Genomic DNA, 14,545 nt, shown 5'->3' with positions numbered 1-14,545 from the left:
GCAGGGTTTATAAGGGTTTAAAGGAAAGATTCAAGAGCTAATACGAGATTTCTATTTCCCACCCCCTGCATGTAATACATTTCCACTCAACAAATTAATTCAGCGTGCTGTTTTTGGGGAATAAATAAATGCCTCAAAGCTGAGGTAAAACAAACACATGTTTAATATTCTTGTGTCATGTCTATCAGTTGGGATGTTGTTGGAAAAAAAAAGAAAAGCTTTTATATTTCAAGCTTTTCTGAAGACTTTGAAAGGAAAATGTTTTCTGCAAACATAGGCGAAAGTTTAAAGATTTAACAATGTTATCATGTTTGTATTAAAAGTGTTTAAGGCCACCTCGATGGATTTTATTCACAGAGACCCCAAGTGGGACTTTGGAAACAGTTTAAATTGTATCCATGTATCAGTCTGGATTTCAGTTTGTTGAATGTCTAAAAAAATACATGACGCTGGGGTGTTACCCTCTCATAAAATCCTTTATTTTTGATGGCACTAAAGTCTAATTCCACTTTTATTCCAGCCCACCTGTAGTGCCTCTAGTGAATCAAAAACTTGGCCTTATAAAGTTACAACCCGAACCTCGCTGAGGCAGCGCAGGCAGAGTCCTTTGCTGGTGGTAAATCACAGCAGCTGCTTTTCAAATAATGTTTACAGGAAGCCTTTGTACCGTCCAGAGATGTTCCACCTACAGCCAACAACTTCTCGCAACACATCAGGACTGTGTGAGTGTTTTGTTAATACCAGTATCTCATTAGTTATTATGGTGAGGGAGTGAGAGAGGGAACAGTGCGTCTTATCCAAGGACAGTGTGTGCATTTATATGTGTTTGTGTGTGTGTGTGTGTGTGTGCGTGCGTGCGTGCGTGCGTGCGTGCGTGCGTGCGTGCGTGAGTGCGTGCGTGCGTGCGTGCGTGTGTGTCTGTGTGTGTGAGTGCGTGTGTGTGTGTGCGTGCGTAAAACGGGGTAACTCTGAACTCCCTACCCTTTACACACACATACACAGGACATAGTGAGGGAAGCCAGACATACTGTTAGAATGAGCCAAAGGAGAAAGAGGGGGTGGTTAAAGGGAGGTAGAGGAGGGACAATGCTACAGAGAGACAGAGAAAGAGAGAGACAGAGAGGGACTGTTAAAGAGGACGGACAGAGTTACGGGGGGGGACGCTGGCCCTCTGGTTCACCTCTCAGTGACAAGCAGCCTTGAGATGGAAATTCTAGTCCTCTAACACTATCCATGTGCACAAACATGTCTTCCCGACACTGTCCACAGTCTTCATCGGATGATGGATGTGTGTGTATGTCTCACTTCTGTCCCAGTGCTACCTCAGCCCAGTACCTCCGTCCGTCCTGCGTACTCACACTGTTGAAGTTTGCTCAGGCTGCAGGCCCGCTCAACTCACTGCCTGCAAGGCATCACCTGACAGCCGTGTTTAAAAGTCGCTGCCAGAGGAGGTGGTGCACTCTATGTGTGTGTGTGTTTAAGTGTGTGTGTGTGTTTAAGGGTGTATACCTTTGCAAGCTAATCCTGGTCTTCGCCACGTCGAGAGGAGTGGTAACCAAGCCGCTACCGCACCTACAAAAGTCACATCACCACATTAGGCAGAGTGCAAACATAAAAGGCTGTGTCTGCTCTCAGAAGAGTCTTTAAATAGTGAAAATAAAACCATAAAAAGTCCAATACTTAACCAATACAGTCATATATTAATTCAGCTATAAACAGAGGAACCTTCAGCCTTCGCTCCCTTAAGTTCATAAAAGATAATATTCCCCCATCTGAGGACCGTCCATGTTATTAGACCACAAAAAACAGATGAACACACCCCTCTTCCAACCTTCCCCTTCCTACGCTTAGACCTCAGCTACCCACATACACGGCCGCTATGCACAAGCATGAAAGAACATTAGAATACATTCAGTCACACCACACACCACACACACATACTCTCACTCCCATGAGTTTAAACAGAGCAGTTACATCCCTGAAATTTGGAAGCGGGAGTGCGTCCCCACTGAGCCGCAGTGTGTCTAAGAGAGAAACTGTGCGTACGCGTGTCGATCTGCCACAAACATAGCAACTGTTCCCTGTAAACATATCCATATGGGCCACTGAGGCCTGCAGCGTGACTGTGAGTGAGCCGAGGACAGAGGAAGACATTAGGATCAGTGTGGTGTAACGCATCATTACTTTTTACTACCAAATTCTGGCTGTTTATGAAAACTGATTCAAACATTTTCTTCTACACAGTTGAATGAAATTTCAGCACGGATTAAAAGTTACAGCCTCTCTTACTGCAGCCTGTTTCATAATATTCTTGGATAGCCGAAAAAAGAACGTGTTCACTTCAATAAATGTTGCACATTGAGTGCAGAATGAGAGGATCTAAAACTGGCTGAAAGAATCATGTGAGATGATGAAGGTTGTAATCCTTTCTCAAGCAATGGGTGCTTCTTTTTTTCAGGGAGGTTCAAACAGGGTCGAGTCGTTATAAGTCAGAGCTGGGTGAGAGTGGAGATATTCGGGGTGATTAAATGCGCCTGTGTGAGTACTTCCAGCGTCAAGTTGATTATGTACGAGTGAAAGAGAGTGTGAAGAGAGGTGTGCAAAGAAGTGAATGAAATTTGAGGATCTCTGTTTGACAGCAGCTCGGTCGCAAGAGCCTGACTCCTACCCTGGACCCAGGATCTTCTGAAACCACTCCCTCCTCCATTTGACTATGTTCCTCTCCATCCTAATTAAAACTGTGGTAAGTATACTGGACTGTAAAAGATATTGGTCATATTTATTACATGAGAAGAAGTAACATTTCTGCATGCTAAAACCAAGGTAAGGCTATTTTGTGTGAAGAGAAACAGCGTTTGTCTGAAAGTTCAAAACATGTTTTTCAGATTCTCCTGATCTAACACTCACATCACTCTGTTCCTTATCTCATCTCAAGACTTTTATTTTGAATTTTTCTTTAAACGACTCATCCTGCCTCCCACTTATCCACATATCCTCATCCCTGTTTCTCTTCCTCTTCAAAGATTAGTTCCTCTCCTCTCCTCTTCTCCCTAGAATGGACCGAGTCCAGATAGGATGGCACAGCGCCACGACTCAGCTCCTCAGGGTGCTGTTTTCATTCTCTCTCTCTCCTTCACCTCCATTTCTACTTCTCCATCTCTCTGTCGTCCCGAGAGCAGCAAACCTCAATCTTCCTGTGCTTTCTGGCATGCTGTAGCATCGTAAGAGTTATGGACTGAGAGCTAGAGCGGTCCAACACAGACCAGTCTGCAGAACTGTTCTTTCTGAAATATGTATTTTGATTGCGGTTCTGCTTTTTCATCGCGAGAAAGGTGTGGACTGAGGGAAAAGATTGATGGTGTGACACCCTTTCTTATTCAGAGCAATAATACTACAGGTTGAACTATATTTCTTTCTCTGGATTTTATGGATTTTTATTATTCTAATGTCTTTTGCACCTGTCTGTTCTTCTTGATAAGTTTCAAACTACTTTTTTCATGAGGGCATTAAACAAGATCATAATGCACAACCACAGTTTCATAAAGAATATGTCACATTCATCAATGTACAACATAAACGTGAGAGTTTAGCCTTTTTAGAGGTGTGGCTCGGGCTGGGCAATATATCAAGTCATTAAGAGATATCGATATATTTTCCAAAAAACAATGTGTAAGACAATATTGCGGCCAGTTTGCCTTTTTCTCATGTCACTGTCTGTCTCTCTTCACTCTGCCCACCTCTCTAGCTCTGAGCAGAAGCTAAAGCAACCCCCCCAAATATTATGTCCATATCACCCAGCCTTAGATGTTGCTAATTTGACTGACAGGTGGGTGTGTTTCAGTTGTGTGTGAAAGAGCAAGCCTTTCACATTAACTCCCCCTCTTTGCCAGTTTCTGGTTCCCTGAAGTAGCTGAAGTCAGTATTTCTAATATGGCCACTGCAGTACCTACTGCCTACTACATTAGTGAGTAGTATGTAGCAGGCCATTTCGAAAACAGCCACCGTCCATGTTTTTTATACAGACTCAGGCAACAAAACCAGTTTTTTTTTAAAACGAGATCAAAAGAAATTAATGAAAGTTTAAGAAGTTTTAATTCACCTTCTAAAAGCTGTTCCTGCTCAAACTGTTATCAGTATTTTTCCAAGATAAGTTCATTTTTAAGGGACAATTTTATCACAATTTTGTTGGTACCGCTTTGTCTTAAAGGTGACATATTATGCTCTTTTCATCAAAATATATTGGTCTAAGAGGTCCCCTAAACATCTCTTTAAAGTTCTTTTACTTAAAGAAACACTTTGAAATCAGATTTTGGCACGCCTGTAAACCCCTCTTTTTCAGCCCTGCTCAGAACAGTTTTCTGTGTCTGTGCCTTTAAATGAGAATGAGCTCTCTGACCACGCACCCTCAGGAAGTGGATGTGCCCTCAGCTGTGCAGCATGTTTATCTAATGTTTACATGTTGGCTGAATATACACGGCTGCTCACAGATCTGCGTTACTTCAACCCTCTGAATTTGATCCAGAATCTGATCCTGACGGAGAGGCGTCTGCAGCAGGACGATTGGTCACAGATTTTGTGTTTCTTGTTGTTTTATTTGTCAGTGTGTCGACGTGTGTCTTGGTACACAGCCACGAACATGTAGCTATGTGGCTATGCTAACTAGCGCTAGCACTTTTCCATGAAAAATAAAAATCATCCACCAGATCTTCAAATCTGCAGACGTGGGGAGTAAAACCGACCTTTGTGTTTATTAAGACAGCCTACAACTAGCATGCCTCCCTCCTAAGCTCCTTGTTAGCACACATGTGTGCAGGTAATGAAAAATGGAGGAGAAGTTGAGTTGTATTTTATACAGTCTATGGGCTGAACAAGCTCCGAGCTCTGACTTCCGATACAGACCGGATGGCGTTGTGACGTATGAAAAACACTGAAAACTAAACGGCTCGTTTCACACACATTTACAGAAAGGTGGAGAAATCAGAACAGGGGCAGAATGGATTTTTTTCATTTTCAGGGGGTTAGTAGATATGCCAGGGAAACATATTTCAGGTAGAGAACTGTTAAAAAGTAAATTTTGCATGATATGTACCTTTAAGATAAAACTCTTTATGATGTGACAAAATCTTCAAACACAGAACTACAATCCTATCCAGCATTTAAGCCTCATCAAAGCCGGAATCTCTTTCACCTTTGACCTCTGTCTAGTAATAATGGCTCCTTTTTCAGTCTGCTTTAATTCTCTCTTACTGTCTATTCCTTTCCCCTATTTGTCTTCTTATTATTCCGCTTCCCCTCCCACTCCTTTCCTGCTCCTTTCTCCCCCCTCTCTCTTAAACTACTTCAGGCCCCAGTGCTCAGGAGGTCGCACAGCTGCAGGGGCCCGTACGCAGGATCCGGCCCCTCTTATCCCTGCTCTCTCCTCCTTTTGGTCGTCTGTCTCCCCTGATGCTCATCCAGGCTTAGACGGAGTGAAAAAAAGTCTGATATGGTTTGATTTTTATTGGCTGAGGGGCTTGAGAACCATCAAAATAATACCTTTTTGAGACAGGAGTGCTAATTCAACGCTGCAAGATAGCAATGTTTAAGAAAATGGAATTTCCTGTTTCCTCCTTTCTTCCATTCTTCTCTTCTCAGATCTCTTTTCTTCTCTGGTCAGCTGTGCAACAGGATGTGATTTGTCAGCTGATCTAACCTTGGTGGAATCTAACAAGAATGTGGCTTTGGCTAAACTTGTTCTGCCCTCCTGGCCATCCGTTCACCCATCCACACATCCATCCATCCATCGATTCTAGCTATCCACCCCCCCCCCCACCCCCCCCCTTTCCCCCTTCTCCATCTCTGCCTCGTTCCCAAAGCAGCAAATAATCCCCTGCACCTGCAAAAGCTCCGCACACTGCAGCCTGCCAAGAGTAGAGCGTGTGACCTTGCCTCCGTGACCACAGAGTCTGCGGGAAAAGGAGAGAGAAAAGACGATAGAGGAGGGATGATGAAAGGGCGAGAACAAGGGAGGAAGAGGGGAGGGAGATAAAGAGAGAGGGAGAGAAGACTGTAGTTAGAGGAGATATCAGACACATTGAAAACACATTGTGAACCTTGGTCCGGTCTGGGGTCCAGGCCCCACGGGTGGGAACTGGGCTGTTTGGCTATTTTTGTGTTGCCTTTTCTCCCCAGTGATGTCATACTACTTGTTTCCCAGGAACAGGGACTGGACAAGAGGGAGGCAAGAGGATACGCTGCAAAGCTCCCACTCGACCAGGCTGCAGTTTTACACATTTAGTCTAGACATCGTCATGTTCAAGCACAGTGGGTCAGCATATTTTCACATATCACATGTACATATCATTATCAGCTTATTATTTTCTTAACCTGTATGCCTATAGCATTGAAAAAGTACCTGTTAAATAGTGCTGTCATTATTACACACTAGGGGTCTCACACTCAGAATACAATAGGGCCTGGTTGCTCGGTTAATACTGAGCCTCATAGGACAAATTTAAAAGGCCTTTAAATTGCAGCTCAGCACTGTGAAGGTCAACTACTCCTGTCCCTCTTTTTCTCCATCTAGTAGCACATGGATTTACACTTTATGTCCAGTGGTGTTTTTTCTATCTGAGTTTTATTCCACGGAACACCAGGAGACAGATAGAAGTGTCTTTTAAGTACACATAAAAAGAAGCCTCACATCAGAGGTCCTGCTCATCCTGCAGGGGTTCCAATCCGCCAACAATCATGTTCGATTTTTACACCATATATCGCTTTGAAGACAATTTTATTGATTAAAAAATGATGATATTTCTACTGTTGAAAATATTCCTTTACCCTCGCAGATTGAGCTGCAGGGTAAACAGTTAAGCCAGTAGCCTCTTTAAAATGAACTTTAGCTTTTGTTGCTGCACAGCTCACATTGAACTTAATATTGAATTTTAAATATGCTAACTTAGCTGTTGTTGCTCACATTCAACAGAACAATTTAAACATGTTCCCATCAGCATAGTACTGGATTGAGTTTTTCTGCCTTATCACTGTCAGACATTTTTTTCCATTTATCAGTCCTTAAAGCTCCCATGAGGAGTCTCTAGCTAATTTTAAAACAGACTGAAATTAATATTAATGCCTCTTTATGAAATACAAAAGCATACAAGACCATTAACAACAAGATTCACTATTTCTGTTTATTTATGGATTTATTCATGGTTATTTTGAGCTATTTTTTTTTATATTTTTCCCTTCATTTACTAGGACAGGTGAAGAGAGACTAAAATGTAGGGAGTAGAGAGCGGGGAATGACATGCGTTAAGGGTCAAACTGGCATCCGCTACAATGTGGACCATAGCCTCTGTACATGAGGTGCATACCTAAACCATTAGGCCAACTGGTGGCCCTGTAAAGTTATTTTGAATGCTGTTAGCACTACCTTTTTCTCGACTGTTTGATACTGGGCGAATATTTGAATTTAAGTTGTTAATAGGAAGTTGAGGGGAAGAAAAAATACAAGTTAACCTGGTTTGTCTGGTTATGATATTGTTGTTTAGGTTTATTTATCATAACTTAAACTGCTTGTGTAAAGTAATGATACAAATCGATCAATTCATCTATAATTTTATTTTTGTTTTAAACCTATTATGCAAGATCAGTTTTGTATTGTTGAAACTGCATGTTGCTGCTCTACTTTGTCCCCTTTGTAAGAGATCTCTGATGTATATGGGGCTAACCTGGTTAAACAGAGGTTAAATCAAATTTAAAAAATAAATTAAAAAATATCAATAAATAAGTGAGACATTATCATTATTATGTGCTTGTTGTGCTGTTTTATCGGAAGCCTTAATGTTGACAAATCGAGTAGTTGAGGGACTGGGTTTGTCAGATGTGCAATACAAAGTTATTTGCTCATATATTCAGTTTTGCACTTGCTGAATGGCAGGGTTTCACTAAAATAACTTTTTTTGGAGTATGTCATCATATTCTTCCCTGATAACCTTCACCATCAATGATATGCTGAAAACCTTTCAAAGAATCCCACCCAGTCAAACGCACAATGATAATTAGCGATATAGAACAAACTACTTGATGTCCCTTTCATTGTAGCCAACAATGCATGATAAATAAATGTTGGATGCCTTTAAGAGTGACTCAAGAATTACACGACTGAATTAGTATTTGTTCCCAAATAACTTTTCAATAACTTTTGTGTTTGTATACTGAATAATAATACACGTTTAAGACAAAGCTAACTGCTAAGTATTGCATCAACGAGTTTGTAGACTGTTAATATGTAAAATATGTTGGATGCACCCTCTCGGTCTGACACCACTCAAGTCTCAAGACGGTTTTCCAAATGCAACTGGCTACTGAAGGAAGCCACCTGATGTTTTTGTTTTAACACTGAACTCTCTTTCCCCCCGGCTCCCTGTTTCAACAACACGATGAAGAGACTGTTATACAAGGTTAGCTTGTATAAATTCATGTGGACATTGCTGTGCTGCCTCAGGCCCTTTAAGGTATGATACTTCTCAGGGAGAGAGCAATTGAGCTAACAGCATGGAGCGATTACTAATATTTTCTTTGTCCAATCCCCCCCAGAGAGTCTAATCTGTTGCATGTTATCTCCCTCTCCTCCTGTCTCAAACACATGTGAACATCATGCAAACCATGTGTGCATCCACAACACGTTCAAACACAAACAAATAAACACACAATGAAAGAAAGAAAGGAGAGGAACTGGCAGACAGCTCTGGTTTTGTCATGTGTATTCCATTAGAGGGTAGATTTAAAAAGGAGATTTTGTTTTCGACATCAAAGGCTTCGGCTGGGGGATTCCTCTCCGCCCCTCTCCCTCTCTGAATCTCTCCATCCTTTCCTCTTGTTTCATGAATAAATAATAAGGGGCAAACCTGGGAAAACAAACTTTTGACCTGCGATCCCTCGTGTCAGGGTCAGAGTTTGCACCTGGATGACTTCCCACAGGAAGGAGGTGGTAGAGTTATGTGCATGTGTCAGAGCATCATGTATGTGTTTGTATTAATGCACGCACAGCATGTGTAGAGAAAGCTCATCTGTTTTTGCATCCCATAGGTTTTATTTGAGTTCCCATCATGCCTGTTGATGCAAAATTCCTCAAAGTTTTTGTGGCTATTCTTGGTGTTCAATCATAACCTACAAGTGTTACACACTCCTGTTTAGTTAGTGTTGTTTTGAGGTTAGAGCAGATGGGATTAACTGAATGCCTTTTTTCTAGTGTTGATGTTGGGAAAACAGCAAATTAAAAAAATACACAATATGGTTCAATTAATTTGTGAAGTGTGAGAATTATTCTCAATGACACTTAAGTCTGGTATGAAAGCGATTAATTTGAATGTCTATGCAGTGACTAATTTCAGGACCCTACTGGCTATCATCTCTGCTGATACATCCCTCTGGAAACGAGAGCATGTTATGTTTTCTGTTCTCTGGCAATAAACAAACCTCCGACAAAGTCTTCCCTCCTTGTGCAGCATTGGTTGGCAGACTATGTCATAAGTCACAGACTGTCTGCAAAATAAATGCAGTAATTTCTTGGTTCTTTCATCCTCCGGAGTCGGGCCTGTTCATCTGTTTTTTCATTTGAGTCTCAGTTTCACTGTAAATACAGAGTTATACAGAGGCCTCAGTCTGGGACAATTTAACAGTATGAAGTCAGAAGGGGAGTGCAAACTTTATCAGGTCTGTCCTCAAGAAGAAAAACTCTTTTTAAAATGCTTGTTTTTGGAATAAATGTTGGATGTTTCATTTCTAAATAAATACCAAACTGTAGCATCCGCCTGTTCCCCGTCCAAGGTTTACAGGGGCTTGCATACTTTTATGACCTCAATTGTAGGATGTATGTATGTACGTATGTACATGTGTCTATATGGATGCGTATGTATATGCATATGTATATGTATATATGTGTAAACATATGTGTTCTTATGTATGTGTATGTGTATGTTACATATGGATATGTTTTATATTTTTATACTCCATATTTTATATTAGCTCCTTAAAGGAATTCTGCTGGCCATCAACAGGAAGAATCCCAAGCACTCTCTCTGTTCTGGTCTAAAATGTTGTATTGTCTGTTTGTCTGTGAGCCGAAGACAATTTTCCACATTGTGGATGAATAGAAGTTCTAATCTAATCTAATCTAATCTACGTTTTTTCAAGGTTTGACTTTTGTGGAACAGCAACAAGCCAAATGTGTCAATCTAGTTAAAATGTTTAGTTGTCAGCTGAATTTACAAGTTTATGGATATGAATTAATCTTTATCAGGTTATTGCCAAAGAGAGCCAGGATGTAATAGCTATTTGGTTGCATTATGTCTGCTTTTGCTCTCTACTGTTTTTCCCTGCACCACCAAAACATACTGATTTGTGATTTTTCAAAAGAACACTTCCCATAATGAATCTAAATCACTGAGTGCAGATTTGACATAAAAGAGTAGTAGACCTCAGAAAAAGCGGCTATACAGTACCCAGGGTGTAGAATTCTTTGATGGCCTTTCACTTCACCAATAAATAGCTGATTCCTGATGCCTCTCTAGATATCACAGAATATACAGATGACTTGAACTTAATGCACTCTATGAAGGATTTGTCTGCTTTACCAGTTCGTTTTCTTCCTTTTCCTCCATCTGATTCTCTCCCTGACAGCTGTGCTGGCTTGGTGTGAAGCAAAGAGGAAAAAAAGCAATAACGCAGCACATTATTATCCGCAAAGCAGATGGGAGTTCATGCCACACACATGCTCTCTCTCAAATTCTTTCACTCTGGCCTATTTCAAACTAAACCTGGGTTTATGAAAGTCGCTGAACATCGTGGTGGTCACTCTGGAGGAATTGCAATAAGAAATCTGTTAGGTGTGAAAGAAGTACGTTTTTTTATTCTCCTTGTTCTCGATTAGTCAGCTGGTGAGGAAACCGCCTTACTGGTTATTCATGAATATATACTGGTTACATGTTAAAAGGGAACCATGGATGGGGAAGAAAGGAGGAGAAATGGAGGAAAGAGAAGGAGAGGAATGGAAAGGAGAGGAGAGAAGATAGAGAGGAGAAAGGAGGTGAGGAGAAGAGAGAAGACAATAAAAGACCAAAAGGATGAGGGCAAAACAGGAGAAATACATGAGTGGAGGAGACAAGAAAAGAGGAAAGGAGATGAGAGGTCCAGATTCCAGCAGTTCAGCTCTCCGCCAACAGACTTGTCCAGATGGCCTGGAGAGAGAGGGCCTTTGACTGAGGGACAAAGAGACACTTGTGAAAGACAAAATCTAACTCTCACAAATGCATGGACACACACACAAATATACATATGCACACATACACATACACACCACACACACCACACACACACCACACACACACCACACACACAACACACCACACACGACACACACAACACACACACCACACACACACAGCTGTGCAGCGTATTGTTCATCGTAGCTCGGCCGTTAGCTCCTAACATTGATGGAATGTCTGACTGTCCGCTCTCGCGCCCATGAGACATGATGTCACTCGGACAAAATGCCGTCTTTTCAAAGAGGAACGTCTTTTTTCTATGTTCAGGGACGCACAGTGAGCGGAGGAGAAATAAAGAGGGAGACATGAGGGGAGAAAGGGACATAGAACAAGATATGGAGGAAGGTTTGAAAAGCTAAACAAGATGGATGCACAGGACTGGGTGTGCTCTTGATAAACCTAGGTCGGGTGTAATGGTGGATTAGATCACATATAGTCCCATTTTTGCTTGTAGCAATACAGAGAAAAATAAAAGGTCTATAAGTGTGACAGAGAAATGATACTAAAGCTTCAGTGCTTTTCTATGAGATCAAAAAAGGGAAAAGAGGAAAGAGAGCAGTGAGGGGGAAATTATGGATAATAAAACCTGAGACAAACATTTGTGGTAAGATCAAAGACATACCTTTAAATATTCCCAAAGTGGAAATTGCACCAGCGAGAATGGGATCTGAAACACAAGAAGACAGAGTTTTAATCATGAGGATAATCTCTGCATTTGTTTCTGATTTTCTGGAGGTTCAGGTTTCATCTTTAACCTCCAATCCCCTGCACTTGTCATCCCCACCACCTCTCTCTGTTTCCTCTCCCCTGCCTGACTGCTCCCTTGTTCCTTCTCACTGCTGATGATTAATGAATGAGACGAGGACTGTGGTCTGGCAGTCGGTAGATGGATAGATGGATGGATGGATGGATGATAGATGGAAAGAGCAAACTTGGAAAGAGGAATAAAGGGGATAGAAGGAGGGCTCTAAAGTGATGGTTGGGCTGTGAGTTTTGCTACTGGAAATGCTAAGTTGCCTCAGGCGGGAAGTTACAACAGGAGGAAACCAGCGGTAGTGTCAAGGCAAGAAGCAGATGACACAGAGATAGACCACACACACACACACACACACACACACACACACACACACACACACACACACACACACACACACACACACACACACACACGGACATAAAAACATGATAGAATCCAGGCACATGCACAGGAATCAATACTCTGAAAATAAACAGGGACATATGATAGACAACCAAAAGATAATCTAGACAAAGATGTACATTCTCACATTAGATTTAAGAGAATATAAAAGGCCCACACCCATACTTGTGGTTATCTCATCTTTCACTGCAGGAATGGCAGGACAGGAAGGAAGAGAATACAGAAAAACAAAAGCAAAGAGAGAAATAAATAAAGAGACACTGAGCAGTGTCATCCATCTTTGATCGCATTAACAAGAGGATCATTCTTCCATCTGTGCCGCCTCCTACGTTAACACGCTGGCACAAGCTGGACAAATTCAGCTCTGAGTCAGCTAGCTCTCACAGACAATGCATCAACTGTATTTATGCCACTTCATGAGCTAATGACGCATTCTGTTCAAAAGAACTAATGTCATAGAAACACACGACCAGGAGAAGATTCACTTTAAGGGTATCTGCTGCATCAGCTCTCAGAGTGCTCTATATAAGATGTTTTAAGATCATAAAAAGACAAGGTTTTATTAAAAGCCATCTTCAAAGACTAAGGAACAGACACAAAGCTGTCAAAATGAGAATTTATTCAACTGAACAAATTAAGTTTCTGAAAAGGACTGGAAAAAGATCTAATCTTCAGCTGTTATTATGTCAAATAAAAAGCATTTTTTCCATCACTAAGGGAAGGGAAGTAGGAAGAAAATGTCAGAAAAAGTCACCATCAAGTCAACATGACTGACTTTTCAATTTGATACTTTCCTGAACTGTAAAACAACTTATATCAGACATCTCTGTTTCCAAATAAAGTTTTATCATAAAAAAACAAAAACATGTGAATATAAGAAATGAACATAGACTGTATGAATTATGGACGTAGTATCCGTGACGTCACCCATCTGTTTCTGAAGCGCTGTTTTGAGGCCAATCGTTGGCGGCAGCCATATTGCTGCTGTTGAGCCAGTGTGGCGTAAAGAGGCAGGCTTTGAGCCTCCTAGCCAACAGCTACAGTGTTCCCACCTGCCAATCAAGTCAGCTGTGCCTCTCATTGGAAGACTCGTAATCTCAATATCTTCGAAATTGCCTCATTAGAAATAAATTCTGTGTATTTCTATAAATATTTATATTTATAATTATGCCATGCCAGAGTAAGTTTTAATGTTACATCAAGTTGCCGTGTACTGTTTGTTCCTTTCTGTATTATTGACCAAGGCAAATTTACCCTAATGACATAATTAACTTGAACCTTAATGGCAAATTTATTATGACTATTGAGTTTCACTCATTTAAACAAATGTGGCCAAGCTTTAAGCTTCATTAGAGATCCAACACCATAGCTGATACAGACTCTGATGTTTTAAGTAAAAATTCAGTTGTTAGTGAAATCAGATACTGATGTTTTTGCATTGTTGCCTTCGTATCTTTTTTTCAAATGAGCTATGGGATTTGTCCTGTTTAAATTGTAGCTAGAAATGTCACTGGAACATGTCTTACAAACTGCCTGTCAATGATAACTCTTAGTGATGGTGTAATATTTTCTATCAGATTTAAACATGAGAACATGCCAGAATTTGTCCAACAGGTGACTTTTTCAGTCCAATAGCAATCTCCTCTCCAAATCAGCGGCCAGGTATACTTGCTAGCTAGCATTAAATAGATGTGACACAACAGATTAAAATCGGCAACTGACATTGGTGCATGGCACATTATTTGCTGATGGTCTGCTGTCTATCAGTAAGACACATACCACCATATACTGATGTTAAAGCTATACATACATGCATCCCTAAACTTTGCAAGTAGACAGTCAAGGGTCAGGTCTTAAACAGGTATTTTTCTAACCTCTAGCCAGCATTGTAATGTAAATGGTGACTAACGTGGTCCTAAAATTTGAGAGAAAAATGAAAGCATGATTTATTTTGCATGCTGACATTTACACCTTACATTAGATCAAATAATCTGATTGGCTCATTTTGAAAGTCCCTCCAGTTAACACTAAACTGGGTCGATCAGCATTTTCCATTGATGCCCCTAAATCATCAAAC

The 14,545-nt window shown here is 41.0% G+C and overlaps 1 protein-coding gene across 1 annotated transcript in view; it reads right to left on the bottom strand.

The window, feature by feature from the left end:
• slc25a26 (solute carrier family 25 member 26) overlaps nucleotides 1-14,545 on the bottom strand; it is a 66,532-nt gene that overhangs the window by 11,646 nt on the left and 40,341 nt on the right. The window contains exons 6-8 of the mRNA XM_034697725.1: nucleotides 11,932-11,976; nucleotides 5,876-5,945; nucleotides 1,510-1,572 (exon numbers count right to left, since the gene is read on the bottom strand). Of these exons, the coding sequence (XP_034553616.1) occupies nucleotides 1,510-1,572; nucleotides 5,876-5,945; nucleotides 11,932-11,976 (178 nt within the window). The remainder of the gene's footprint in view (nucleotides 1-1,509; nucleotides 1,573-5,875; nucleotides 5,946-11,931; nucleotides 11,977-14,545) is intronic.

This window comes from Notolabrus celidotus, chromosome 1, assembly GCF_009762535.1.
Source record: "Notolabrus celidotus isolate fNotCel1 chromosome 1, fNotCel1.pri, whole genome shotgun sequence".
Lineage (NCBI taxonomy): Eukaryota > Metazoa > Chordata > Actinopteri > Labriformes > Labridae > Notolabrus > Notolabrus celidotus.
The sequence above is the reverse complement of the archived record's forward strand: the minus strand, read 5'-3'. Positions and strand labels throughout refer to the sequence as shown.